This window comes from Polyodon spathula, chromosome 4 (assembly GCF_017654505.1).
Source record: "Polyodon spathula isolate WHYD16114869_AA chromosome 4, ASM1765450v1, whole genome shotgun sequence".
In the NCBI taxonomy this organism is placed as follows: Eukaryota; Metazoa; Chordata; class Actinopteri; order Acipenseriformes; family Polyodontidae; genus Polyodon; species Polyodon spathula.
Window position 1 is genome coordinate 54,762,418 of NC_054537.1, and position 26,170 is coordinate 54,788,587.

Consider the following 26,170-nt stretch of genomic DNA (forward strand, 5'->3'; position numbering starts at 1 on the left):
TTAAATATCCAACATACATAACAAAATTAACACTAACAAAAGACATGTTTGCAAATACAACAATCAACTTTTTCTTCAACAGATATGCTTTGCCACATGATTTCAAAAGGCTGGATTTTACATGTATTGATTTCCTTTTACAACACTACGCCACATTTTTGCGGCACAGATATGTTTTATGCCTTTAAAACATTATATTCAACCCCTTGGGAATCGCCATTTATTTTCAGTCACGAACAGTGCTTTTCAGTCCCATTTTAATAAAAGAGTGTTGCAAAAACCGTTTATTTGTACAAATACACACAACTGTTCCCCCCCCCCCCCCCCCGAGTAAAACAGCAGCGGAAAGGTCGACATTTTCCGTGGCAAAAGGACACTCAGTACTGCATCTCCAGCCAAGCCCCACCCCTTGTTCGCTGCATTTTTCACATACCTCTATATAGAAGTGCATACTGATAAATCCTCTCCTGATCACTCGTTTCATCACCAAACTCCTCAATAATGCGATCCAAGTGATTATTTGATTACTATAACATTTCAAAAAGCTCTGCAAATGTCATATTCTTTGAGCGCTGGATGCAGAAGCAGCTATCTCCTTTGTTTGTGTCTTATCTCTGTGGTGCATGGGACTGTCAGACACGCCCCTTTTTTCGGCTTCATTCGGCTCCCATCGGTCTTAGTCAGCCATAAAAAACAGCTAGAGACCAGTGCTTTACGTCTTTTTGATGATGTCGGACAGGGTCTGACATCGGACTGGAAAATGACAATTGTAATGTCGGACCGCAAAGGGTTAATATAAGTAAAGCAGACAGAGTTTAGTTGAACAATCAGCAATTCTCTCGAAGTTTGATGCCAATTCTGCAGTTTCATGTTAGCCAATGTTGTATTAAATACCTAGTTTATGAGCAGAGCGTTTTCCTTTCCCTCCAACATGTATATGCACACCACATCCTTTACTCGCTTAATGTTTAGCTCTCGTCAGTACGTTGATAACACACATGCTAGAACGGCTTCCACTGCCTGCCACACATACAACTTAAGCAAGGCATGTAGCAAAAGCTGAAGCTATCTTGTAAAATACAACACCAGGGATCTAAATTAGCAAAACAAAAAACAGCCAAGGCCAAAATGGCCTTCAGTTCAATAAATTTGTAGTGGGCACTAAACTTAAGTCAAGGCCAAAATGTAGGACGTTGTGCAATTCTGCTTAGGATTCATATATAACGCGAATTATCAGCCACAGAAATAAACATTAGGTTATTATCATAACCCTGGTTCTCCGAAATACAAATGTAACCATTTCCGAATGGGATATATGAAGCTGCTCCTTTAAGAACAGCATGTGTGTCAGACGTCGTCTCCACCCTCAAGAGATAAAATACGCCACTTCAGGCCTGCTGCTTTGGAGTGAATGCAGCGACCTTGAAGGTTAATGGTTACATTTCTAATTCAGGGAAAGTTTCCTTTCAAGTATGAAATGTAATTATCACCAAATGGGATCCAATACCCAAGCCATCCCAAGTGAAGGACTTGCAGCACTGGCAGATGTGCTAGAAAGGAAGACCACTGCTTTTAACTTTCTGGTTAAGGACCGAAAAGGATCTGTGGCATATATTCCAAAGTACAGCAATGAAGAACTCTTATGTAGTGTATATGCTGCAAGATTACACTGAGTAATCTCTGCATTTAACTCCTAACAATGGTCTCAAAATCAGGATTCTGCTGATCTACGACATTTAGGTTGGTAGAACCTGGTAAAATCATGAGGCGTGGCCCATACTGCAGCATTGCAAATGTCTGCAACAGATGCGCCCTGGAATAAAACCCATGAGGTTGCAAGGCCTCTTGTGGAGTGACCAGTGACCTTTTCTGGTGGGGGCAGGTTGGCTACATCGTATGCAATCCTGACTGTCTGCTATCCACCTTGACAGCCGCTGTTTAGACAAGCTTATGTATGGAACTTAGACCCAAAGTAAATAAACAAACTACTCTGATTGTCGCCAACTCTGGGCGAGGTCAACATAACACACCAGTTCCCTAACCAGGCAGAGCTTATAGAACTCTCTCTCCCTGTCAGACTGGAAAGGAGGTGGATGGAAGGCCTCCAATTCCACAGACTAGTGGATATGGAAAGCAGAAATGTTTTTAGGGAGAAAAGCAGGATTAATGCGGAGAATAACCTTAGTTCAAGCTGCCGCAAAAGCGGACAGAGTCTGCAACATCATGGACTGGTAAGCCACCAGTATGCTACTGTAGCTACCAAGGCGTGTGAAAAACGCTGAGGCCGCATAAGCATTCTTCCGCATCACCTCCGTGATGCACCACTGTTTATTAGGACATGAGACTCACTTTGCAGCAAGGCTAGATTGAGCATCTGCACCAGAGGTGCGATGGAAGCCGCAACAGGTGGAAATTAGCCAAGGCCCAGTTTATCTGTGTCACACACACAGTGCCTATAGAAAGTCTACACCCCCTTTCAACATTTTCACCTTGTGTGGCCTTATAGCCTGGAATTAAAATGCATTCAAATCGTTTTTTTATTTTTTTTTTTTCATTTTATCTACACATCTTATCCCACAACTTCCAAGTGAAAAAAAAAAAAATTCGAGAAATTTGTAGAAAATGAAAAATAAAAACTGAACTACCTTGGTTGGGTAAGTGTCCACCCCCCATCCTAAATTAGCTCAGGTGTAACCAATCACCTTCAAAATCACACACCAAGTTAAGTGGCCTCCACCTGTGTTAAATTGTAGCGAATCACGTGATTTCAGGATAAATTCAGCAGTTCCTGTAGGTTCCCTCTGCTGGGTAGTACATTTCAAAGCAAAGGCTTAACCATAAGCATCAAAGCACTTTCAAAAGAACTCCGGGACAAAGTTGTTGAAAGGCACAGATCAAGGGATGGGTTTAAAAAAGTATCAAAAGGCCTTGAATATCCCTTAGAGCACGGTCAGGACTGACGAGTCAAAATTTGAAATATTTGGCTGTAGCAGAAGGCAGTTTGTTCGCTGAAGGGCTGGACAGCGGTACACGAATGAGTGTCTGCAGGCAACAGTGAAGCATGGTGGAGGATCCTTGCAAGTTTTTGCAAATGGAGTTGGGGATTTGGTCAGAATTAATGATCTCCTCAATGCTGAGAAGTACAGGCTGATACTTATCCATCATGCAATACCATCAAGGAGGCATCTGATTGGCCCCAAATTTATTCTGCAGCATGACCACGACCCCAAACATACAGCAAAAGTCATTAAGAACTATCTTCAGCGTAAAGAAGAACAAGGAGTCCTGGAAGTGATGTATGGCCCCCATAGAGCCCTAATCTCAACATCGAGTCTGTCTGGGATTACATCAAGAGAGAGAAGCAACTGAGGTTGCCTAAATCCACAGAAGAACTGTGGTTAATTCTCCAAGATGTTTGGGCTAATCTACTTGCCGAGTTCCTTCAAAAACTGCGTGCAAGTGTACCTAGAAGAATTGATGCTGTTTTGAAGGCAAAGGGTGGTCACACCAAATATTGATTTGATGTAGATTTTTCTTCTGTTCACTCACTTTGCATTTTGTTAATTGATAAATATAAACTATTAATGTCTATTTTTTAAAGCATTCTTTACAGCATTTTTTCACACCTGCCTAAAACTTTTGCACAGTACTGTGTGTGTATATATATATATATATATATATATATATATATATATATATATATATATATATACACATATATATACACACATATATATCACACACACACACACACACACAAGTATCAGTCAAAAGTTCGAGTACACTTGCTGTTTTTTTCATAATTGACAATGTTTTACGTCGAATACATTTCTGTAAATACTTGAAAATGAAAATGCATGTTACAATATACAAAACAAAACATAAGAAGTATCAAAGTAATGTTTAAGAAAATTGAAAATTGTCTCTAAATCTTGGATTCCTCAAAATAGCCACCCTTTGACTTAACAGCCTCACAAACACGAGGCATTCGGTTAACAAGTTTCATCAGGAAATTACCCGACATGTCTTCCCAGCTCTTCTGCAGCAATTCCCAGAGATGTAGGGCACTTGTGGGTAGCTTCGCTTTGACTCTTTTGTCCAGTTTGTCCCATACAAGTTCTATGGGATTGAGGTCTGGACACTTGGCAGGCCAGGTCATTAGATTGAGTTGTCCTTCACTTTCCTTCTTTGTCAGATAGTTCTTGCACAACTTTAAAGTGTGTTTCAGGTCATTATCGTGCTGAAGAATGAAGGACTGCCCAACTAGCCGTAATTCTGATGAAATGGCTCTGTATGCTATGATAGCCATGCTGGTTGAGCTTGCCATGGACTTGGTAAAGATTACCAACTCTGTCACCAGCAAAGCAACCCCAGACCATGACACTGCCTCCTCCATGCTTGACAGTGGGACCATACATGCAGAACTCATGCACTCACCTTCTCTGTCTTACAAATACTCAACGGTTGGACCCAAATATTTCAAATTTTGACTCACTGGTCCATAAGACCGACTTCCACTCCTCAAACGTCCAGTTTCTGTGTTTTTTGGCCCAGACAAGTCTCTTCCTCTTATTCTGCACTTTTAAACAATGGTTTCTTTGCTGCAATTCTTCCAGATAGGCCAGCTTCACGCAATCTCTGAACAGTTGATGTTGAAACATCTGTACTTCTAGTAGCATTTAGCTGAGCTTGTATTTCAGGGGCAGCTAAATCGCCGGTTTCACAGACTTAAGAACATAAGAAAGTTTACAAACGAGAGGAGGCCATTCAGCCCATGCTGCTCGTTTGGTTGTTAGTAGCTTATTGATCCCAGAATCTCATCAAGCAGCTTCTTGAAGGATCCCAGGGTGTCAGCTTCAACAACATTACTGGGGAGTTGATTCCAGACCCTCACAATTCTCTGTGTAAAAAAGTGCCTCCTATTTTCTGTTCTGAATGCCCCTTTGTCTAATCTCCATTTGTGACCCCTGGTCCTTGTTTCTTTTTTCAGGTTAAAAAAGTCCCTTGGGTCGACACTGTCAATACCTTTTAGAATTTTGAATGCTTGAATTAGATCGCCGCGTAGTCTTCTTTGTTCAAGACTGAACAGATTCAATTATTTTAGCCTGTCTGCATATGACATGCCTTTTAAGCCCGGAATAATTCTGGTCGCTCTTCTTTGCACTCTTTCTAGAGCAGCAATATCTTTTTTATAGCGAGGTGACCAGCACTGCACACAATATTCAAGATGAGGTCTTACTAGTGCATTGTACAGTTTTAACATTACTTCCCTTGATTTAAATTCAACACTTTTCACAATGTATCCGAGCATCTTGTTAGCCTTTTTTATAGCTTCCCCACATTGTCTAGATGAAGACATTTCTGAGTCAACAAAAACTCCTAGGTCTTTTTCAGAGATTCCTTCTCCAATTTCAGTATCTCCCATATGATATTTATAATGCACATTTTTATTTCCTGTGTGCAGTACCTTACACTTTTCTCTATTAAATGTCATTTGCCATGTGTCTGCCCAGTTCTGAATCTTGTCTAGATCATTTTGAATGACCTTTGCTGCTGCAACAGTGTTTGCCACTCCTACTTTTGTGTCGTCTGCGAATTTAACAAGTTTGCTTACTATACCAGAATCTAAATCATTAATGTAGATTAGGAATAGCAGAGGACCTAATACTGATCCCTATGGTACACCACTGGTTACCACACTCCATTCTGAGGTTTTGCCTCTAATCAGTACTTTCTGTTTTCTACATGTTAACCACTCTGTGATGAGTCAAAGGGGTTTCGGTCTGTGATTCAGCCTCCCGACAGTAGATGGCATCAAACCAACTCGGGACTTCCCTTACCAAGATCTCGTGACCATGGCAAAAGTCATCTTTTGAGGGGCGGCACCTTGGTGAGGGGCGGAAGTACGAGTATGTAACTTCCAGCCACTGGAGTCAAGTGAAGGATAAGGACACGTGTCGGTTGGGGATTGGTGTTCCACTGACTACAGAGGCGGGACATTACATACTAAAGGGAACGTACTACTGTGTTCGGGGTTGGTCCGAAAGTAAAGTAGGAGGAGTAACGGGTGGAGGGAGAGTCTGGTTTTGTGCAGCGGGATTTTTGAAACACTAACATTTCTTTTGTCTTTTTTTTGTTTATGTATGGTCACCACGAAGACAAATTAAAGACGAGTCATCACAGTTTGTTTTGGATTCCACCCCTGCACTCCTTCCCTCACACCATTTTGTTTTTCTTTTGTTATTTAATCCTTTTGTTGTGTATAGAAAATAAAAATAAATTATTTTATTTCTGTACACATAAATTACTGTCTGGACATTCCATTTAATACACTCTCGCCTCACACGTGGTGTCAGAAGTGAAAATGGATCCAGCTACAGTTTTGACAATGTTTAGGGAGCAGGAGGAGAAGCGAGAGGAGAGAGAGACACGGCACCTGGAACAGCTCGCCCAGTTCTTGGGACAGCTGGTAGAAAAACTATCAATATCAACATCAGAGAGAGCGGTTGCCCGGATGTTTGCAGCTCAGCCTAATCTTCAGAAGATGACCTCGGAAGATGATCCCGAGGCTTTCTTGATTACTTTTGAGAGAGTGGCAGAGGCTGCAGAGTGGCCTAGGGAACACTGGGCCATGAAATTGGCACCCTGCCTGACAGGGGAAGCTCAGGCAGCGTATCGAGCCCTGACGGCCACGAATGCAGGGGACTATGTTAAAGTTAAAGAAGCCATTCTCTCACGCCTCGGGATCACGGAGGAAACATACCGGCGCCGTTTTCGGGAATACCAGCTGTCCAAGGGGATGCGGCCCCGGGTTGCGGGACAATATCTTTTAGATCAGTGCACCCGGTGGCTGCGGCCAGAAGAACATACACCCCAAGAACTGGTGCAGAAAATAGTTATAGAACAGTTTGCGTCTATACTACCGCCAGGGAATCGAGAGTGGATTAAGAGGAATAGACCTACCACTCTCGAGGATGCCCTCCTCCTGGCGGAGGCCTACGAAGACGCAAACGAAGGTGCCGGGTCAGACCCCACTCCTGCCCCTAAACTAACTCGGACCAACCAACCAATGAAGCCCAGAGGGGGTAACCGGACCTTCAGACCATGGAGGTCGAGGTTAGCCCCATCCTGGGCGAGAGAGAATCCCCCTAACCTGCCGGTCGCGGACTCGCAGGACAGATTAACTCCGTTGATGCCTCCTAACCAAGTGTGCTACCAATGTAATGAGCCTGGACACATTGCCAGGAATTGTCCAGTAATAAAGGTGGACCTGGCGACAAGATCCTGGTCAGCAGTAACAGGTAGGAACACTGGGGAATGTCGGGAGGGCCCTTATCAGTTAAGAGTACAGGTCGGGGGAAAGAGTACTTACGCATTTGCGGACTCTGGGTGTGCACAAACATTGATTCGGCAAGCTCTCTTGGATGGGGTAGCCTGGGAGCCACAGGGTAAAGTGGCTATCTCCTGTATTCATGGAGAAACTCGGGTTTATCCCACCACTAAAGTTAGACTTATTGTAGGTGATTATTCAGCTTGCGTTAAAGTGGCTGTAGCGCAATGTTTACCATACCCTGTTCTCCTGGGAAGAGACTGGCCGTTTTTTGATCGTATTTTAGGTCGGGAAATGGTCTTAGTTTCTACCAGGGGACAATTAAAGCAACAGGAGAAAACAATTGGCGAGATTTTTCCGTTGCAATCCGACCTGTTTAACCCTAAAATCCGCCCAAGAAAAACAAAAAGAGAGCGTCGGGTGGAAAAATATGAGGGAACTCTGAGACGACAAGGGGAGGGGTCTGACACAAAAGTAAACCAATCGCTGAAACGGCAAGGAAAGGGAGTAGGTATTCAGTGTAACCGGGGCTGCGAGGTTACTGAGGTGGAAGGTCATGTAATAAAAGACACTCCTCTCTGTGTACCTAACCATTGGGACCGAGATATTGACTTGGGATATGAACAACAAAATGATCCCACGTTACAGTATGCTTGGAAACAGGTTAGATATATCGAGGGGAAGGATATGCAGGAAGGACAACCGGTGGTATTTCCGCATTTTTCTGTATCTGGGCACTTATTATATAGAATAACCCGGGCTCCCGGGACGGGACAGCTCGTAAAACAGTTATTGGTTCCTAGGCCTTTTCAGTCAGAAATCATGAGATTGGCGCATGACATTCCATTTTCAGGTCATTTGGGAACTGAAAAGACTCAGGAACGAATTCTGGCCCGTTTTTTTTTGGCCTGGGGTTTATGGTCTTGTGCGGAAGTATGTATCGGAGTGTCCTGAATGTCAATTAGCTGCCCCTAAGTCAGTTCGCCCCGCACCTCTGGTTCCACTTCCAATTATTGGGGTACCGTTTGAAAGGATTGGTGTAGATTTAGTAGGCCCTCTGGAGGGAACAGAGTCAGGATATCGGTATATTTTAGTAGTAGTGGACTACGCAACGAGATATCCAGAAGCTGTTCCCTTACGCTCTATGAATGCAATAGCTGTAGCGAATGAATTGGTAAAAATATTCTCTAGGGTGGGAATCCCGAAAGAAATTCTCACTGATCAGGGCACTAATTTTATGTCAGACTGTATTCAGCAACTATATAAATTATTGAAAATTCGTTCAATTAGAACCTCAGTTTTTCATCCACAAACGGATGGGCTTGTTGAACGATTTAATCAGACTTTGAAAAATATGTTGCGCCGCTTTGTAGATCAAGAAAAACGCAATTGGGCTAAACTGCTTCCCTACTTGCTCTTTGCAGTTCGCGAGGTACCACAATCCTCAACGGGGTTTTCCCCGTTTGAGCTCTTGTACGGTCGGCAGCCGCGGGGTATCTTGGATCTCATAAGAGAAGGCTGGGAAGAACAGTCAAAGGAGTCTAAAAATGTAGTAAAATATGTGTTGCAGTTACGCGATCGCTTAGAATTAGTCGGTCGATTGGCACATGACAATCTCAAAGCGGCACAGCAGAAGCAGCAACAAAGCTACAATAAAAATGCAAGAATTCGGAACTTTCGACCTGGAGATAAAGTGTTGTTATTGTTGCCCTCATCGGAATCTAAGTTGTTTGCTAAATGGCAGGGTCCTTTTCAGGTTATTCGAGCAATTGGTAAAGTCAATTATGAGATCCGACAGCCTGGGCGTCGGAAAGAAAGTCAAATTTATCATGTTAATCTCCTGAAACCGTGGAAAGAACGGGAAGTCCATTTTATATCTCCTGTACAGGAGGGAGAGGATTTTGGACCCTCAATTGAGTCAGAGTCAGCAATTGAGGTCCCGATGGGGGAACAATTAACTCCTGATCAGCGTGAAGAGGTAAGCAATCTAATTAAAATGTTCAGTGATGTGTTTTCTAACGTGCCTGGAAGAACGCATTTGATCGAACATGCTATTATCACTCCGCCAGGTCTAAGAGTTAGACAGAGACCGTATCGCATTCCAGAGAGTCGGAGAGATTCTGTTCGAAGGGAGGTGGAGTGTATGTTGAAACTTGGGGTAATTGAACCTTCCCGAAGTGAGTGGTGTAGCCCAATAGTACCAATAGACAAGCCAGATGGGTCACTACGATTATGTATCGATTTTAGGAGGGTGAATGCTATCTCCAAGTTTGATGCATATCCCATGCCTCGAGTAGATGAACTCTTAGACAAACTGGGGCAAGCTCGGTTTATTTCAACTCTGGATCTGACGAAAGGATATTGGCAAATTCCATTAACGAAAGCCTCTCGTGAGAAAACGGCATTTTCAACCCCAGAGGGTCTTTTTCAATTTTGTACTATGCCGTTCGGACTTCATGGAGCGCCTGCTACTTTTCAGAGACTAATGGACAGGGTTTTACAACCTCATCGAGAGTATGCAGCTGCGTATATCGATGATGTAGTCATTTATAGTTCTTCCTGGAGAGAACATTTGACTAGATTAGAAGCCGTCTTACAGTCTCTGAGGAGGGCGGGGCTCACAGCGAACATGGCAAAGTGCGCTATTGGAAAAGAAGAAACTAAATATTTAGGTTTCATAATGGGTAAGGGTAGAGTGAAACCGTTGGTTTCAAAAGTCCAGGCTTTGTTGGATTCACCGGTACCTACCACGAAAACCCAGGTGAGATCACTGTTAGGGTTGGCTGGTTATTACCGCCGCTTTATTCCACACTTTTCCACTATAGCCGCCCCTCTCACTGATCTCACTAAAAAGAACGCTCCAAATAAAATTAAGTGGAGTGCAGAGTGTCAGACAGCCTTTGAATCTATTAAAACTAATTTGAGTCAGGCCCCAGCATTAATAAGCCCGGATTTCAGCCGAGAGTTCGTCCTGCAGACAGATGCATCGCAGACTGGTCTGGGGGCGGTTCTGTCCCAGGAGAGAGATGGTGTAGAACACCCGATACTATACATCAGTCGGAAGTTACTGCCCAGAGAACAGAGGTATTCGGTAGTGGAGAAAGAATGCCTGGCAGTGAAATGGGCAGTGGAGTCCTTAAAATACTATCTTCTGGGACGACCCTTTGTACTCATCACAGATCACGCTTCTTTAAAGTGGTTAGACACGATGAAGGATTCAAACGCTAGGATTACGCGGTGGTACCTGGCGCTCCAACCCTTCGCCTTTCAAATAAGGTATCGTGCGGGTAAGTTACATCAAAATGCTGATTTTTTTTCCCGGGAGGGAGGTAAAAGGGAAGGGTTAGAGGTTTCCGAGTGTTCCTTCGGCTCCACTCTGAGGGGTGGGATATGTGATGAGTCAAAGGGGTTTTCGGTCTGTGATTCAGCCTCCCGACAGTAGATGGCATCAAACCAACTCGGGACTTCCCTTACCAAGATCTCGTGACCATGGCAAAAGTCATCTTTTGAGGGGCGGCACCTTGGTGAGGGGCGGAAGTACGAGTATGTAAATTCCAGCCACTGGAGTCAAGTGAAGGATAAGGACACGTGTCGGTTGGGGATTGGTGTTCCACTGACTACAGAGGCGGGACATTACATACTAAAGGGAACGTACTACTGTGTTCGGGGTTGGTCCGAAAGTAAAGTAGGAGGAGTAACGGGTGGAGGGAGAGACTGGTTTTGTGCAGCGGGATTTTTGAAAACACTAACATTTCTTTTGTCTTTTTTTTGTTTATGTATGGTCACCACGAAGACAAATTAAAGACGAGTCATCACAGTTTGTTTTGGATTTCACCCCTGCACTCCTTCCCTCACACCATTTTGTTTTTTCGTTTGTTATTTAATCCTTTTGTTGTGTATAGAAAATAAAAATAAATTATTTTATTTCTGTACACATAAATTACTGTCTGGACATTCCATTTAATACACTCTCGCCTCACACACTCCCTAATCCATGTACATGTGTTTCCTTGAATCCCAACTGCGTTCAGTTTGAGAATTAATCTTTTGTGTGGGACTTTGTCAAAAGCTTTCTGGAAATCTAAATAAACCATGTCATATGCTTTGCAATTATCCATTATCGATGTTGCATCCTCAAAAAAATCAAGCAAGTTAGTTAGACACGATCTCCCTTTCTTAAAACCACTTGTGACTCGAATGAACTTGTTCTCTGATTCTGAGGTCACCCTTGGCCTGCCTGACCTTGTTCAGTGAGTGCCAGTTTCTTCAAATCGTTTTAGGAAACATGCTAGTTAACTTAGAGAACATCTAACAAAGAAACTTTTATACTTCAGCCAGTGTTCTAACAGTGTTCAGACTTTTAACTGACTTGGGCTTCAGACTGAAATCCCCTTGCTTGGGTGACCATTTCATTGAAATTGACAAGATTTACATTTTCATTTAAAAATAAAATTTCTGAATGCAATTAATTTATGATTATCAGCTTACATAAGTACACGTATCATATAATGAAATATTATCAAGTTTATACAGTTAAAAGCATATATACCTGCAAATATGTCATTTTCGTATCTAGAGACTCTAACAAAGAAACTTTTATAGTCTTCAGGCCAGGGTTCTACAGTGATTACAGATCTTTTGAACTGACAGTTGGGCGTCAGTACTAGAGAACATCCCCTTCGCTCTGGGTGAACCATGCAATTTCATGGTGAAATTGAGCAAGAGTTTTTCAAGCAGGTGTACTCAAACATTTGACTGGTTCTGTGGATAGATAGATAGATAGATAGATAGATAGATAGATAGATAGATAGATAGATAGATAGATAGATAGATAGATAGATAGATAGATAGATAGATAGATAGATAGATAGATAGATAGATAGATAGATAGATAGATAGATAGATAGATAGATAGATAGATAGATAGATAGATAGATAGATAGAGTTTTACTACTGATGCTATTATTATTTTAAAAGTAGTTCTTATTACCTATAAGGCCTTACATGGTCTTGAACCTTACCTTCAAGATCTGCTAACCCCATATGCTCTGGTCATTCCCAGAGATCTGAAAATTCTAATCTTCTGACAGTCCCTCAAAGTCAGAGCCAGGGCATTTAGTTATAATGCCCCATGTCTTTGAAACTTGCTCCCGATTCATATGAGGAATATTAGCACAATTTAATCTTTTTAAATCCTGTTTGAACACATACTTGTTTCTTTCTGTTTATTTGTAGCTGGATTATATACTAGATACACCCCAGGGAATTATGCAACATTATGCGGTATCACTGTACATATATAAAGCATATATTCCACTCGGTAATGGTTACATTTCGTACTTGAAAGGGAACAACTTTCTAGGACTAATCGTATGGTTCCCAGAGGGTGTATAGCTGTCCCTGCAAGTATTATGGTATGATATGGGAGGAATTATATCTTGATAACATGAACGACAGAATGCAGCATATACATGGGAATACTCACCACTGCAAGATGTATTTTTTAGCCATAGTTACTTAAGTCCCTAGAACCCAAGATTTGCAGTCTTAATCAAATGCACCAGAAGTCTTTTTATTTCCCATTTATTTACATTAAAGCAACACATTTAAAATGTATATCTTACCTGTGATCTCGAGCTGAGTGCATTAAACATATCAAAAAACACAAAGCAGGTGAAGGTCATGGTTGTGTCTCTGGGTGTTATGACATTGTCACGCAACTATGAAAGAATTGAATACAGGACTTTATTAGGGATTACAGAGATGTCAATGTTACTGCTGAAAATAATGCAGGTGGGGTCTTTTAGACTGATTTAAAATATGAACCAGTTACAAGCTAAATAGTCTTCACCCTTTGAGAGACTATTAGGAGAGACCGCCTTACCCAGCAAAAGTTGCTAAACCAGAAGGACAGGCCGATTCATCATCATGCCCTGCCATTGTCTACAGGATGTAAGAATAGTCTCAATGTAATTTAGTGCTTGTTATTAAGACGTAAAGGCATACATTTTTTATAATAATCAAATTCAAGAAAAATAAGGACTTTCACAGTCCAGTAGTATTTAGACATACTATACCTTAAATTTGTGAATGGTATTAGTTGAAACTCATTAACATAAAAAAAAAAAATACAACAGTAAACAGTACCAGTGACATACCTCTCTCCAGAAGACAAAGAGTGTCCCACACACAATGACAAGTGATGAAACTAAAATTTTCACTATCAGGTTCTTGGTGAGAATGCTGTCTTTTACATTCCTTGGAGGTTTCCGTATGACATCATTATCAACTGGTTCAACTCCCAAACTACAAAGAGAAAGAAAGAATATTACACAATTCTGTCAAACCATAAAAATATATTCAATAGCATTTCTTTGTTTTATTTATGTTATGCTACATCTCTTCTAACAAACATAATAAAATCAGTAAAAAGATCCTCGAGCAGGTTCGGAAGCATTTAAACTAGAAAGGAAGGGGGGAGAAATCAACAAAAAAACAGAAGGGAGACCGCATCAAAACAAGAACAACAACTCAGGTAAGACAACCATTAAATGTGTTTATCTAAATGCTAGAAGTATCAGAAACAAAATTCTAGAACTTGAAGCTACTGCACTAACAGGTAACTATGATGTGATAGGTGTTACAGAAACGTGGTTATCTGAGAGTGATGGGGACGAATATAATATTTGTGGGTATACACTGTATAGGAAAGACAGGCAGGACAGAAGAGGAGGAGGGGTAGCGCTATACATAAGAAACAGTCTTGAAGCCCAGGTGTTAAACCTGGACAAAGAAAATAAAACCGAATCAATATGGGTCAGAATAACAGACAAAAATTCAAAAGGCATAATAATAGGAGCATGCTATAGACCGCCAGATTCAGACGGTGAGCAAAATAATCTGTTATACAATGACATTAGAAATGTGTGTAGCAAAGGAGAAGCCATACTAATGGGGGATTTCAACTTCCCCCAAATAAAATGGGAAAACCCGGTGGGTAGCGCGAAGGATGAAATAGAAATGGTGGAAATGACAAATGACTGCTTCCTAACACAATTTGTCAAGGCACCCACTAGAGGGGAGGCATGCCTTGATTTAGTCTTTTCAAATAACGAAGATAGAATAACTAAAACAGAGGTCAGAGAACCACTGGCAAACTCAGACCACAACATGGTCTCATTTGAAGTGTTTTTTAAATCCCCAAAAGTAATGACTAAAGCTAAGGTTTACAATTTTAGAAAAGCAAACTATGAAGGCATGAAACAGAGACTAACAGAAGTAGATTGGAGTAAAATAGAGAAAACACCCACAGAAGAAGGATGGTTGTTCTTCAAAAACGTAGTACTAGAGGCGCAAAACAATTATATCCCTAAAGTAGACAAATCTAAATGTAAAACTAAATTGCCAAAATGGTTTAATAGATCAATTAAAAAAAATATTCAGCGAAAAAAGGCACTTTACAGAGCATTAAAAAAGGACCAAAAAGAAAGTACACAGAAAGAGTACACAGAACTGCAAATGCAAGTCAAAAAGGAAGTTAGAAAGGCCAAGAGAGAAATAGAAATGAACATTGCTAAGGGAGCTAAAACCAATTCCAAAATGTTTTTTCCAATATTACAACAGCAAGAGAACATTCAAAGAGGAGATTAAATGTTTAAGAGATACAAATGGCAAAATCGTAGAGGAAGAAAAAAAAATAGCAAATATGTTAAATGATTACTTTTCACAAGTTTTTACAAAGGAAGATACTGACAACATGCCCCACATGTCATCCAGTTCCTATCCAGTTTTAAATAACTTTAGCATAACTGAGGCAGAAGTGTTAAAGGGACTAGGAGCTCTTAAAATAAACAAATCCCCTGGGCCGGATGAGATCCTCCCAGTAGTACTCAAAGAAATGAAAGAAGTTATTTACAAACCGCTAACCAAGATCATGCAGCAGTCTCTTGACACAGGGGTGGTACCGACAGACTGGAAAATTGCAAACGTAATACCGATCCACAAAAAGGGAAACAAAACTGAACCAGGTAACTACAGACCAGTAAGCCTGACTTCTATTATATGCAAACTTATGGAAACTATAATAAGAGCCAAAATGGAAAATTACCTATATGGTAACAGAGTACTGGGAGACAGTCAACATGGTTTTAGGAAAGGGAGATCGTGCCTAACTAACTTGCTTGATTTTTTTGAGGATGCAACATCGATAATGGATAATTGCAAAGCATATGACATGGTTTATTTAGATTTCCAGAAAGCTTTTGACAAAGTCCCGCACAAAAGATTAATTCTCAAACTGAACGCAGTTGGGATTCAAGGAAACACATGTACATGGATTAGGGAGTGGTTAACATGTAGAAAACAGAAAGTACTGATTAGAGGAAAAACCTCAGAATGGAGTGTGGTAACCAGCGGTGTACCACAGGGATCAGTATTAGGTCCTCTGCTATTCCTAATCTACATTAATGATTTAGATTCTGGTATAGTAAGCAAACTTGTTAAATTTGCAGACGACACAAAAGTAGGAGGAGTGGCAAACACTGTTGCAGCAGCAAAGGTCATTCAAAATGATCTAGACAAGATTCAGAACTGGGCAGATACATGGCAAATGACATTTAATAGAGAAAAGTGTAAGGTACTGCACGCAGGAAATAAAAATGTACATTATAAATATCATATGGGAGATATTGAAATTGGAGAAGGAATCTATGAAAAAGACCTAGGAGTTTTTGTTGACTCAGAAATGTCTTCATCTAGGCAATGTGGGGAAGCTATAAAAAAGGCTAACAAGATACTCGGATACATTGTGAAAAGTGTTGAATTTAAATCAAGGGAAGTAATGTTAAAACTGTACAATGCACTAGTAAGACCTCATCTTGAATATTGTGTGCAGTTCTGGTCACCTCGCTATAAAAAAGATATTGCTGCTCTAGAAAGAGTGCAAAGAAGAGCGACCAGAATTATTCCGGGCTTAAAAGGCATGTCATATGCAGACAGGCTAAAAGAATTGAATCTGTTCAGTCTTGAACAAAGAAGACTACGTGGCGACCTAATTCAAGCATTCAAAATTCTAAAAGGTATTGACAGTGTGGACGCAAGGGACTTTTTCAGCCTGAAAAAAGAAACAAGGACCAGGGGTCACAAATGGAGTTTAGAAAAAGGGGCATTCAGAACAGAAAATAGGAGACACTTTTTTACACAGAGAATTGTGAGGGTCTGGAATCAACTCCCCAGTAATGTTGTTGAAGCTGACACCCTGGGATCCTTCAAGAAGCTGCTTGATGAGATTTTGGGATCAATAAGCTACTAACAACCAAACGAGCAAGATGGGCCGAATGGCCTCCTCTCGTTTGTAAACTTTCTTATGTTCTTATGTTCTTATGTTCTTTATTTCTTTAAAATCATGCATCTACATTACAGTATTCCACAGGGGAAGTACATTTATTTTGCTACAATACGTACCTAAAGTTTCACAGACCCTGACAAGCACTAATCTTGAACTACCTAATGTTAATCTTAGGTGCGGCAGTCCAAGATCAATGTTGAGAGGATAGGTTTTCTATATTATATGCATCAGAATAAACAATGTTCACTTTCGGTGCTGCGGCCATTAGATCCCCCACCTGTCCTTGCATATAAGACTACGTAGGCACAGAACGTCAGTGAGGTTCAGGAAGGGTCCCAATACCTGCAGCACTTGAAGTCAATAGGGACAAAAAATGTGTCGTTTTAAGATAAGGGACTTCATCCAAATCAAATAGTATAAACACTAAGCAAAAAGATAAGGCACTTGGAAAAGCTTTTTGCCTTCTGATGTTATATTTCAGTCTAAAATGAATACTGCTACTTTACCTCTGAGCTGGAGGTCCATCCATTATAATATTAATCCATAAAATCTGCATTGCATTTAGAGGATTTGGAAAATTCATCAAAGTAGCCAATGAAATTAAAGTCAGTGCTGCAATGCTCCTGAAAATAAATAATGTACATTAGTACAAATTAGTACAAAGCAATACTGTTTAAGCATATACGGTAGGCCAAGGGAATTTAAACACATCACAGAAACATTTCATAGTCATGAATAGCATACTGGATATTTAAATATTTAGAAATTACAGCTCTGCTGTTTGTTATGTATAAAACCAAAGGGGAATTTGAAAACAGCAAAAATGTACAATAAAGAAAATTTTATTTCAAATAAAATCAGCTACTACTGAAAGGTATCCAAGATAGTTTCATCATAAGGCTTATTGGATTTATGGACAAACAAGAATCATACATTTTATGAAGCCCGTCATAGACATTGCAGATAAAGTCCATGCCAGCCAGTAGCATGTACTGTGAGCTGGACTTGATCCTTGAAGTGCAATACTGAAAGCAAGACTCGGTAATATCTAGGGTTAAGAATACTTACGTGCTGAGCTGGAATCTGACAAAGTTCTTGATGTTATTGTAAATTCCTTTCCCTTCTTCAATGGCAGACCTGCAAGTAGAAGTTTATTGATTTCTATATGTCTTTAGTTCCTCAGCGTATTCCTTCTTTGTATACTTTTCTGTATAGTGATATACTTCCTAAACAGATAATATTACTATAACCATCTAAAACTTGAATAGAACTAACATGTGCCAATTGAAGAACAGAAACACAGTACGGGCTGCCCTATATAAAGAGAAACACAACTTACAAGATTGTCCGAAAATCATCGTCAACCAGAATCATATCAGCAGCTTCTTTGCACACATCAGTGCCAGTCTGCCCCATTGCCACTCCTATGTCAGCAGCTTTCAGTGCTACAGCATCATTCACTCCATCGCCTGTCATTGCCACCACATAACCAATGTTCTGCAAAGACTTTGACAGAGAATACAAAAATATAAGAAAAACAAACAAAAAACTCAGATCAAACACTACCCCAGATGATGTTTACAATACAACTCCTTACTTTATGAATGATGAACTTTATGATTTACAGTTTAACATATGCAATTTAAGTGGAGCATTTGGATTTCTGCACAAGCACGGTATATTTTAACAAACACATTCAGCTTTGTACAGTCAATTTCAATGCCTATTCCTGAGAACATCTACCTTCACAATCTTCAATTTGTGCCTGGGGCTGACTCGGTAAAACACGGCTGTCTGTGGGGGGGGAGAAACAGCAGCTTTTATTTTATTCAAGTTCATAATAACAACAACTGAACAGTGCATTTATCTACCTAGATGTGAAACTTTACAAATGATAGACTATTAAAACTGAAACGTAATTACTCCTCGTATCAACTATTTGCATAATATTGTGTTTAAGGCAAGCAAAAAAAAATTCATAGCTCCATAGAGAAGATTAGTGACAGAATTTACATAATATGTAAATGTTATCCAAGATGTAATGGAAGCAAAATTGTGCCACTAAATAAATGAATATACAAATAAAAGAGTTAACAGTTTACATTTACATATGAATGTTTTAGTTTTTGTCTGCAAGTGTGTTATTGCAAAAGGATTGCTACAATTACTTCATAAATATAAAAATAAAATGACTGTTCTAAAAATAAAAACATAGAGGTCTGTTTGTTTCGCCATACCTGTGGAACTACATGCGATAGCTGATGAATGTCCATCTGGTCAACCTCTTCTCCGGAAATTGACTGAGATCCTTTAGAGTACAGACCCAATCGGCTAGCTACAGAAAAAAAAAAAAAAAGTAAAAAAAGTGTGAAAAACAGGTTCTCTTTTGCCAATGACATAGAAATTTAACAAAAATATAGAATGTTAATCAAACCTACATTACAAGACCTGTGTAAAAGAACAAAAACAGATTATCCAGACTTTGATAGGACGTTATGAACTATGTACACTGTATTGCTGTTGCTGAGTAAACACAGTATATTTTCAATGTTAAAATCACCTTTTATCAGTAGACAGGTCCTAAACAGACAACTATGAAGGAGTGAATCAAAATGTAATTCAAATGTTATGCTATTATGCATCAATGGTAATTCTTAAAAACAATAAATGTTTTTGACGGACTCTTTCAGTATGCGTTGAATGAAAAAAGGGTTTTGTTTGATTACCAATGGAAACGGCAGTCTCCTGAGAATCTCCAGTTACCATTTTGATGGCAACCCCTGAGCCAATCAGTGTAGCTACAGCCTCCCTCACCCCTGTCCTTGGAGGATCTATAATTCCCACCAGACCCAGGAAGGTAAGCTGGCCAATCTCCGGACCAGAAGCAAAGGCAAGTACTGACAAGAGGAAAAAAATACACACATTTCTACCGAATGTATATTTTCATTTTATAATCCCCCCCCCCAAAAAAAAAAAAAAAAAAACACGCAAGCTGGTTAACATTTTACAGATGCATTAAAAACAAATGCACAGATCTCTGCTGTACACAGTACTAGTTAATGTAAGTTTTAGGAAATGTTTTTCTAGTCTGACAAGCTGGTTTTAAGAATTTTGAGGCACATGAAATACGTGACATTCATATGTATAACACTATATTTTCTTCCTACACAAATGACAGATATGTCTACAGTTAAATATATTGTCAATTCAGCTGCTGCAATAATGGCTTACCTCGCAGTCCTGCAGACCCCATGTATGTCTTTTCTTGCTGATACAGTTCCCTCTGTTGTTGGTTAAGTGGCAGGGTCAGCCCTTTGCTATTATAGGTTGTGCAACAATGTATCACTTGTTCATAGGCGCCCTTCATAAAGTATGTCTCAGGCTTATCCTATAAAAATAAAAAAAAAGGTTTAAAATGTTACCACCCACAGGAGTAAACACATATTTTGGTAGGATCATGGTTACAACAATATTTTCTCAACATAAAATCTAACTTATGTGATATTGCAGAAACCAACCGATATTACCTTTTCAGATAACCCAATAAGTTACAGTTTGTAACAATAAATCTGAAATTACAACACACATCTACTCAGGACACCCTTATGATATGGACATATACTAAATAGAGTAGTTATAAATAAATGAACAGCTTTCTTTTTTGCAAGTTCAACATTCTAAAAGAAAAGTATGACAAAACAAAGTGGAAAGCTTTTTATTAGGGTTGTAATGTCTTCCACAGACAATCTTCAGCAGTTGCTTCATACAACAACAGTACTTCAGTGTAACAGAATAGCCTACTGTACCTGCTGGGTTTGGTGAACACACTTGACAGCCATCCACTTTTGCTCTGAGCTGAAGGGGTGTTCAGCTCGCCTAACATATTCTTTCTGAACACCATCTAATCCCATCTAAAGCAGATAAAAAAATTAGAAGTGGTATTCTGGGGAGCCGATATGTAAATAAATACATAAATAAATAAAACACAACATACCTTCATTGCAAGAGCAATTAGAGCTCCCTCTGTAGGCCTTCCCATTAATGTATTATTTCTAATAACAGCATCATTGCAAATACACCCCGCCTAAAAATAATAATCATAATATTAATATAATCTACAGGACATGTTTAATAATAAAAAATTGTTTTCTCCAACATCAAATAATTATATTTTTCATACCTCTACAACTTTACATATAGATAAACTGGAAAAGCCATGTATCACTTCACCATCCGATATCACCTCTCCTGAACTATTGTATCCAACTCCTGTAACCTGCGGGCAGACACATTTCATTGGTTCCATGTATAGACATGTTTCTGTTTGTATTAAAGGAGAAGTATACAATCATTGTCATTGTATTACTTCCAACAGTTTTGTAATTTTTCTAATTTTGTAGGCTTCAGCCAATCAGGGTAGCATGTTTATGCTTGTTTAAGAGGTAAAGTTACCTTTTGTCTTACAATGTGAAATAAACCACATACCAAATCAGTTTAATGTACAAGTGATTTAAAATAAGTGCACCACTAGTAAATGTAACATCTTACTTCTCATTGGCATAAAACACTCAGAGGTTTTTTGTCTGGTTCTCCAGACATACAGCTATGACAAAGTTTTGCATCACCCACAATTTTATGATTGAGACAATCTAGATATTTTATTTAACAATGTACAAATTAAAGAAACTACAAAATGATATTGCAAAAGTCTACCAGAAGACACAACAGTTGCAGAGTATTTCATGTTAAATAAAGAAATGTTACATTTTTCATTGACAGTTTTTTGTTAAGTACTGGTATATGGAAAACTACAAAGTGGTATGTAATCCAATATGTTAACGTAACATTATTTCAGCAGGTTTCATACAACTTTATTTTGTTAATTCTATAGGGTGATACAAAACATTTGGCCGTAGCTATATGTTAATGTGCAAGTGAAACATATACATATTCTTATGTACAGTATGTATTTATATGGGGACAGAAGTCCTGTGTATTACTGCCTCTGTTCACAAGACTGATTACGCATTTAGAATGCATGTGGCCAGTAACTATTTCTGACTAGTGCATTTCGAGCATCGCTTTGCGTGATTCACTAAGATTGGTTTCACAGTTTCTAGGTTTTAGTGTAAAGTATTATTCATAATCTTCTTTATTTATTTGTGTGTGACTTTAGATTTCGAAAGCTTTACACTCACCTCAGCATGGAGGCCATCAGATGTAAATATATGGGTAACAGTCATTTCATTCTTGGTCAGTGTTCCAGTTTTGTCAGAACAAATTACATTGCAACAGCCTGGAGTAAACATCAAAAACAATTATTGTAGTATTGAATAATAAAAAAGAAAACAACAGTTGTTACATTATTCTCTCTCTCCCTCAGAGAGAGAGGGAGAGAGTGAGAGAAAGAGAGACCTAGCCTTTGTTAATTATTTATTATAAATGACATGGTTTTATTATTTTAGTTTGAACCCAATTGTTGCACGATGTATAGATTTATTAGCTTGATAACATCATTGAAACAGGAAGGTCTATGAAAAATTACTGCTTTACTACTGCATAAACAGCAATAATGTTCCGTGCAATAAAAGCCAACTATCTAAACTCTTAGCTTAAGGGCTCTGAGTAGAAAGAGCTGTGTTTCAGAAAATGACCATACTTAGTGTTTCCACTATTGGTAGTTTCTTTACAATAGCATTCTTCTGCACCATTCGCATTACTCCGAGAGCCAATGTCACCGTCACCACAATGGGCAAGCCTTCGGGAATGGCGGCCACAGCCAAACTAAAAGAAAGTTAAAAATATAACATTAAATGGGGGGTTCTGAACAAAAACAAAGCACCTCCAATCAAATGGTTTGTAAACATGGAGTAAAATGGATGTGAAAAACTGAGTAAAATGGGAGGTAAAATAATGCGGTAGAACCTGAAACAGGAAGTTATTGAGGGAATTAAACAAGCTCAGGAGAACCAAATATAAAAGGCAATGGGCCTGAAGTGTCATTGTATTTTCCTTGTAAAATCTAATTTAAATGTGAAGTTTCATTCATCTTATTAGCATACAGAATTTCGTTACTATAATGTTTTTCAGTGAAAGCAAAGACCTTGGTAGGTTAATTCAAAGAGAAGGCCGATTCATTGATTATAGTGTGAATCATGTTGGACGTATGCAGCCGTTGCCATCTTCACACAACCTGCAACAGGCATGAGGAAATAACAAGATTGAAACAGCGTGCTTTGAGAAAAGCACGAAAAAAATAGGGCAATCTATGCTGGATATGTTTCTCAAGAGAAAGGACATGTAATTACTGTATTCAGCATGTAATTGTACTTTTAATTGTTTTCTTTTAAATATACAGTTTAAATATTGATCAATGTGAAGTTGCCTTGAAAGATAAAAGAACTACTGTATACCGTATGAAGATGTTCAATTCAATTTGGGCGTTACTGATATAGCAAATTGCCAAACCCTATTATGGTGAACAACCCGATATAATAAACATTTCTCCAGGTCCCAGGGGGTTCATTATAACTATATAATCTATCTGTCTAGAGAGAGAGATGACTCACTATTATGGTTTGGTAAATTTTTCAAGTAGCCTAATAGGTCTGTGTGACAGAAATACAATGAGTTCTGGTTGTAAATCTCCGTCTCAACCTGTGAGGGTGCTAAATAGCAAAAGGAAAAAAAGCATCATCTGGACGTGCTGGCCGGACAGTTAGTTTCTGAGGTCGGGAAGTCGGTCAGCCTGGATGGAAGCGAGACACTGTTGCAGGAATGTATTGACCCGGAAGGTAAATGAGGTAGCAGCTGCAAACTACAGACACAGCTGGAGTCGTTTACCAAGGGATCATGCAGAGTAGCATAAAGCGGCCAGAGAAACGCTAATCTTTTCCTTCGCTTGGGTTTGTATACGTAAACCCGGAAGGACTGAGAGCTGCAGTGGGAACTGCTGAAGAATCTTCGTGAGTGTTTGTTTGTTTTTAAGTGTTAGTAATTGTCTTGTTTATTGCATCACCAGATGGCTAAACACGTTCCAGAGCTGTCACTTTTGGGCCAGCACAAGCCGGAACTGCACTGCAAGAACTGTCACCAAATAGCCTGTTATCACCCACCACGAGCACTACTACATGCACCCAGGACTGGTGACCGTGTTTTAGTACTGTGGGGCGGATAATGTTTATTGTTTGGGACTGTAAACCCATTTTGTTTGGCTCCGCGCATTTACATTGTGTATTGCTGAAGCGTTTTTCTTTTTGGTCACCAGACCCGCATTATAATTAAAACCCCGTTTTCTACCGGATTACAATTGTTTGTAATTTCTTGTACACCGCATCACCTCTACACCTGTCACATTCACCAGCCAAATTGCCACAGTCTGACACTTTTTCTTCTTCAAGCTTTCTCTGCACTATTGATGTTAATCTACACTGAACAAAAATATACAGTTACAGTTCAGATAAGGAAATCAGTCAACTGAAATAAATTCATTAGGCCCTAATCTATGGATTTCACATGACTGGGAATACAGATATGCGGGGGGCACTCTGTTCACAACGTTGACATCAGCAAACCGCTCGCCCACACGACGCCACACACGCTGCCATCTGTCCGGTACAGTTGGAACTGGGATTCATCCATGAAGAGCACACTTCTCCAGCATGCCAGTGGCCATCGGAGGTAAGCATTTGCCCACAGAAGTTGGTTACGACGGCGAACTGCAGTCAGGTCAAGGCCCTGGTGAGGACGACGAGCACGCAGATGAGCTACCCTGAGATGGTTTCTGACAGTTTGTGCAGAAATTCTTCGGTTGTGCAAACCCACAGTTTCATCAGATGTCCAAGTGGCTGGTCTCAGACGATCCCGCAGGTGAAGAAGCCGGATGTGGAGGTCCTGGGCTGGCGTGGTTACACGTGGTCTGCGGTTGCGAGGCCGGTTGGACGTACTGCCAAATTCTCCAAAATGACGTTGGAGGCGGCTTATGGTAGAGAAATGAACATTCAATTCTCTGGCAACAGCTCTGGTGGACATTCCTGCAGTCAGGATTCCAATTGCACGCTCCCTCAAAACTTGAGACATCTGAGGCATTGTGTTGTGTGACAAAACTGCACATTTTAGAGTGGCCTTTTATTATCCCCAGCATAAGGTGCACCAGAGTAATGATCATGCTGTTTAAATCAGCTTTTTGATATGCCACACAGTCAGGTGGATGGATTATCTTGGAAAAGGAGAAATGCTCACTAACAGGGATGTAAACAAATTTGTGCACTAAATTTGAGAGAAATAAGCTTTTTGTGTGTATGGAAAATTTCTGGGATCTTTTATTTCAGCTCATAAAACATGGGACCAACACTTTACATGTTGCGTTAATATTTTTGTTCAGTGTAATTCCATTCCACTGGTAACCAGCTTAGCAAGAAACAAACAGAAGTTATACAAAACACATTACTTGAAAAAAATGCAAAAAAACAACCACTACATAATCCAAAACGAACGAAACATAGGGACCCCTGTCTCAAAGTGTGTGGTGTCTAAAACGTGTGCAGCTTTGCCTTCATGCCAACTCTCCCAGCTGGACCCTGCTTACACACTGAACCCTAAATGGTTCTTCTATTCAAGGGGAGAAAATATGCAGTTTCTCTTTACGTTTCATAACATTAACCTTATATTGCAGGGGTTATCAACCAGGGTATGCATACGCCTGGGGTACTTCCAAGGGTCATAGGGGACAGGTCAAGAAATGCAAAAATAAAAGTAAAATCATTCTTTTGAATGTTGTTTTATTACTTATTTATTTTTAAAAGGCATTATAGATTCTCTCTAAACCACTGTGCATAAACACTATTTAGCAGCTCAAAGTTTACAGCCAGACTAGTTGCACCTGCACACATGATTTCAGTTGAGCATGTTTGCATATTAGTCGCAGCTTCATTTTAGTAACAGCAATAGCAGCTGGTTGAATAGTTTTTGGTGTACATTCAGATTATCCTGTGCATCGTTTTGAATCCAAAATTGATACATTTCTTACTTGCAAAAGAAAAATTAAGTGAAAACAACAAAGTATACAGAAAGTGCAAGTGCCTGCACGTCTGTGCAAACATACTACACCCTGAACAGTTACATACTGACATCTTGCTTTTGAGATGACTGACCTTACACCAATAGTAAACATGTCAAGTGTATGCTTTCCTTGCATCCAACCAACAAGCATTATGACACCTGAAATAGAAACGAAAAAGGAATTGCATAAAAAACAGACCGAACTGAACTTGACACAGTTCATATATATATATATATATATATATATATATATATATATATATATATATATATATATATATATATATATATATATGATGGACAGAATGAAATAATAATGAAAGTACTGCATGACCTAGATAAAACAATCACTTTATCAAGGGAAATGTAAAGTGTACACAAGGTGCGTTCATAAGGATCACTATAGGATTACAGTGCAGTTGAGCCTAGTATAC

General features: G+C 39.6%; 1 protein-coding gene across 2 annotated transcripts in view; it reads right to left on the reverse strand.

Moving 5' to 3' along the window:
* atp2c1 (ATPase secretory pathway Ca2+ transporting 1) overlaps nt 1-26,170 on the reverse strand; it is an 82,282-nt gene that overhangs the window by 3,790 nt on the left and 52,322 nt on the right. For both annotated transcript variants that reach the window (XM_041248093.1, XM_041248094.1), the window contains 15 exons: nt 25,829-25,895; nt 22,336-22,460; nt 21,875-21,972; nt 20,857-20,952; nt 20,671-20,760; nt 20,483-20,587; nt 19,908-20,064; nt 19,403-19,573; nt 18,914-19,011; nt 18,420-18,470; nt 18,016-18,182; nt 17,745-17,813; nt 17,183-17,299; nt 13,489-13,636; nt 12,955-13,050 (listed from right to left, as the gene is read on the reverse strand). In XM_041248093.1, the coding sequence (XP_041104027.1) occupies nt 12,955-13,050; nt 13,489-13,636; nt 17,183-17,299; nt 17,745-17,813; nt 18,016-18,182; nt 18,420-18,470; nt 18,914-19,011; nt 19,403-19,573; nt 19,908-20,064; nt 20,483-20,587; nt 20,671-20,760; nt 20,857-20,952; nt 21,875-21,972; nt 22,336-22,460; nt 25,829-25,895 (1,655 nt within the window). The remainder of the gene's footprint in view (nt 1-12,954; nt 13,051-13,488; nt 13,637-17,182; nt 17,300-17,744; nt 17,814-18,015; nt 18,183-18,419; nt 18,471-18,913; nt 19,012-19,402; nt 19,574-19,907; nt 20,065-20,482; nt 20,588-20,670; nt 20,761-20,856; nt 20,953-21,874; nt 21,973-22,335; nt 22,461-25,828; nt 25,896-26,170) is intronic.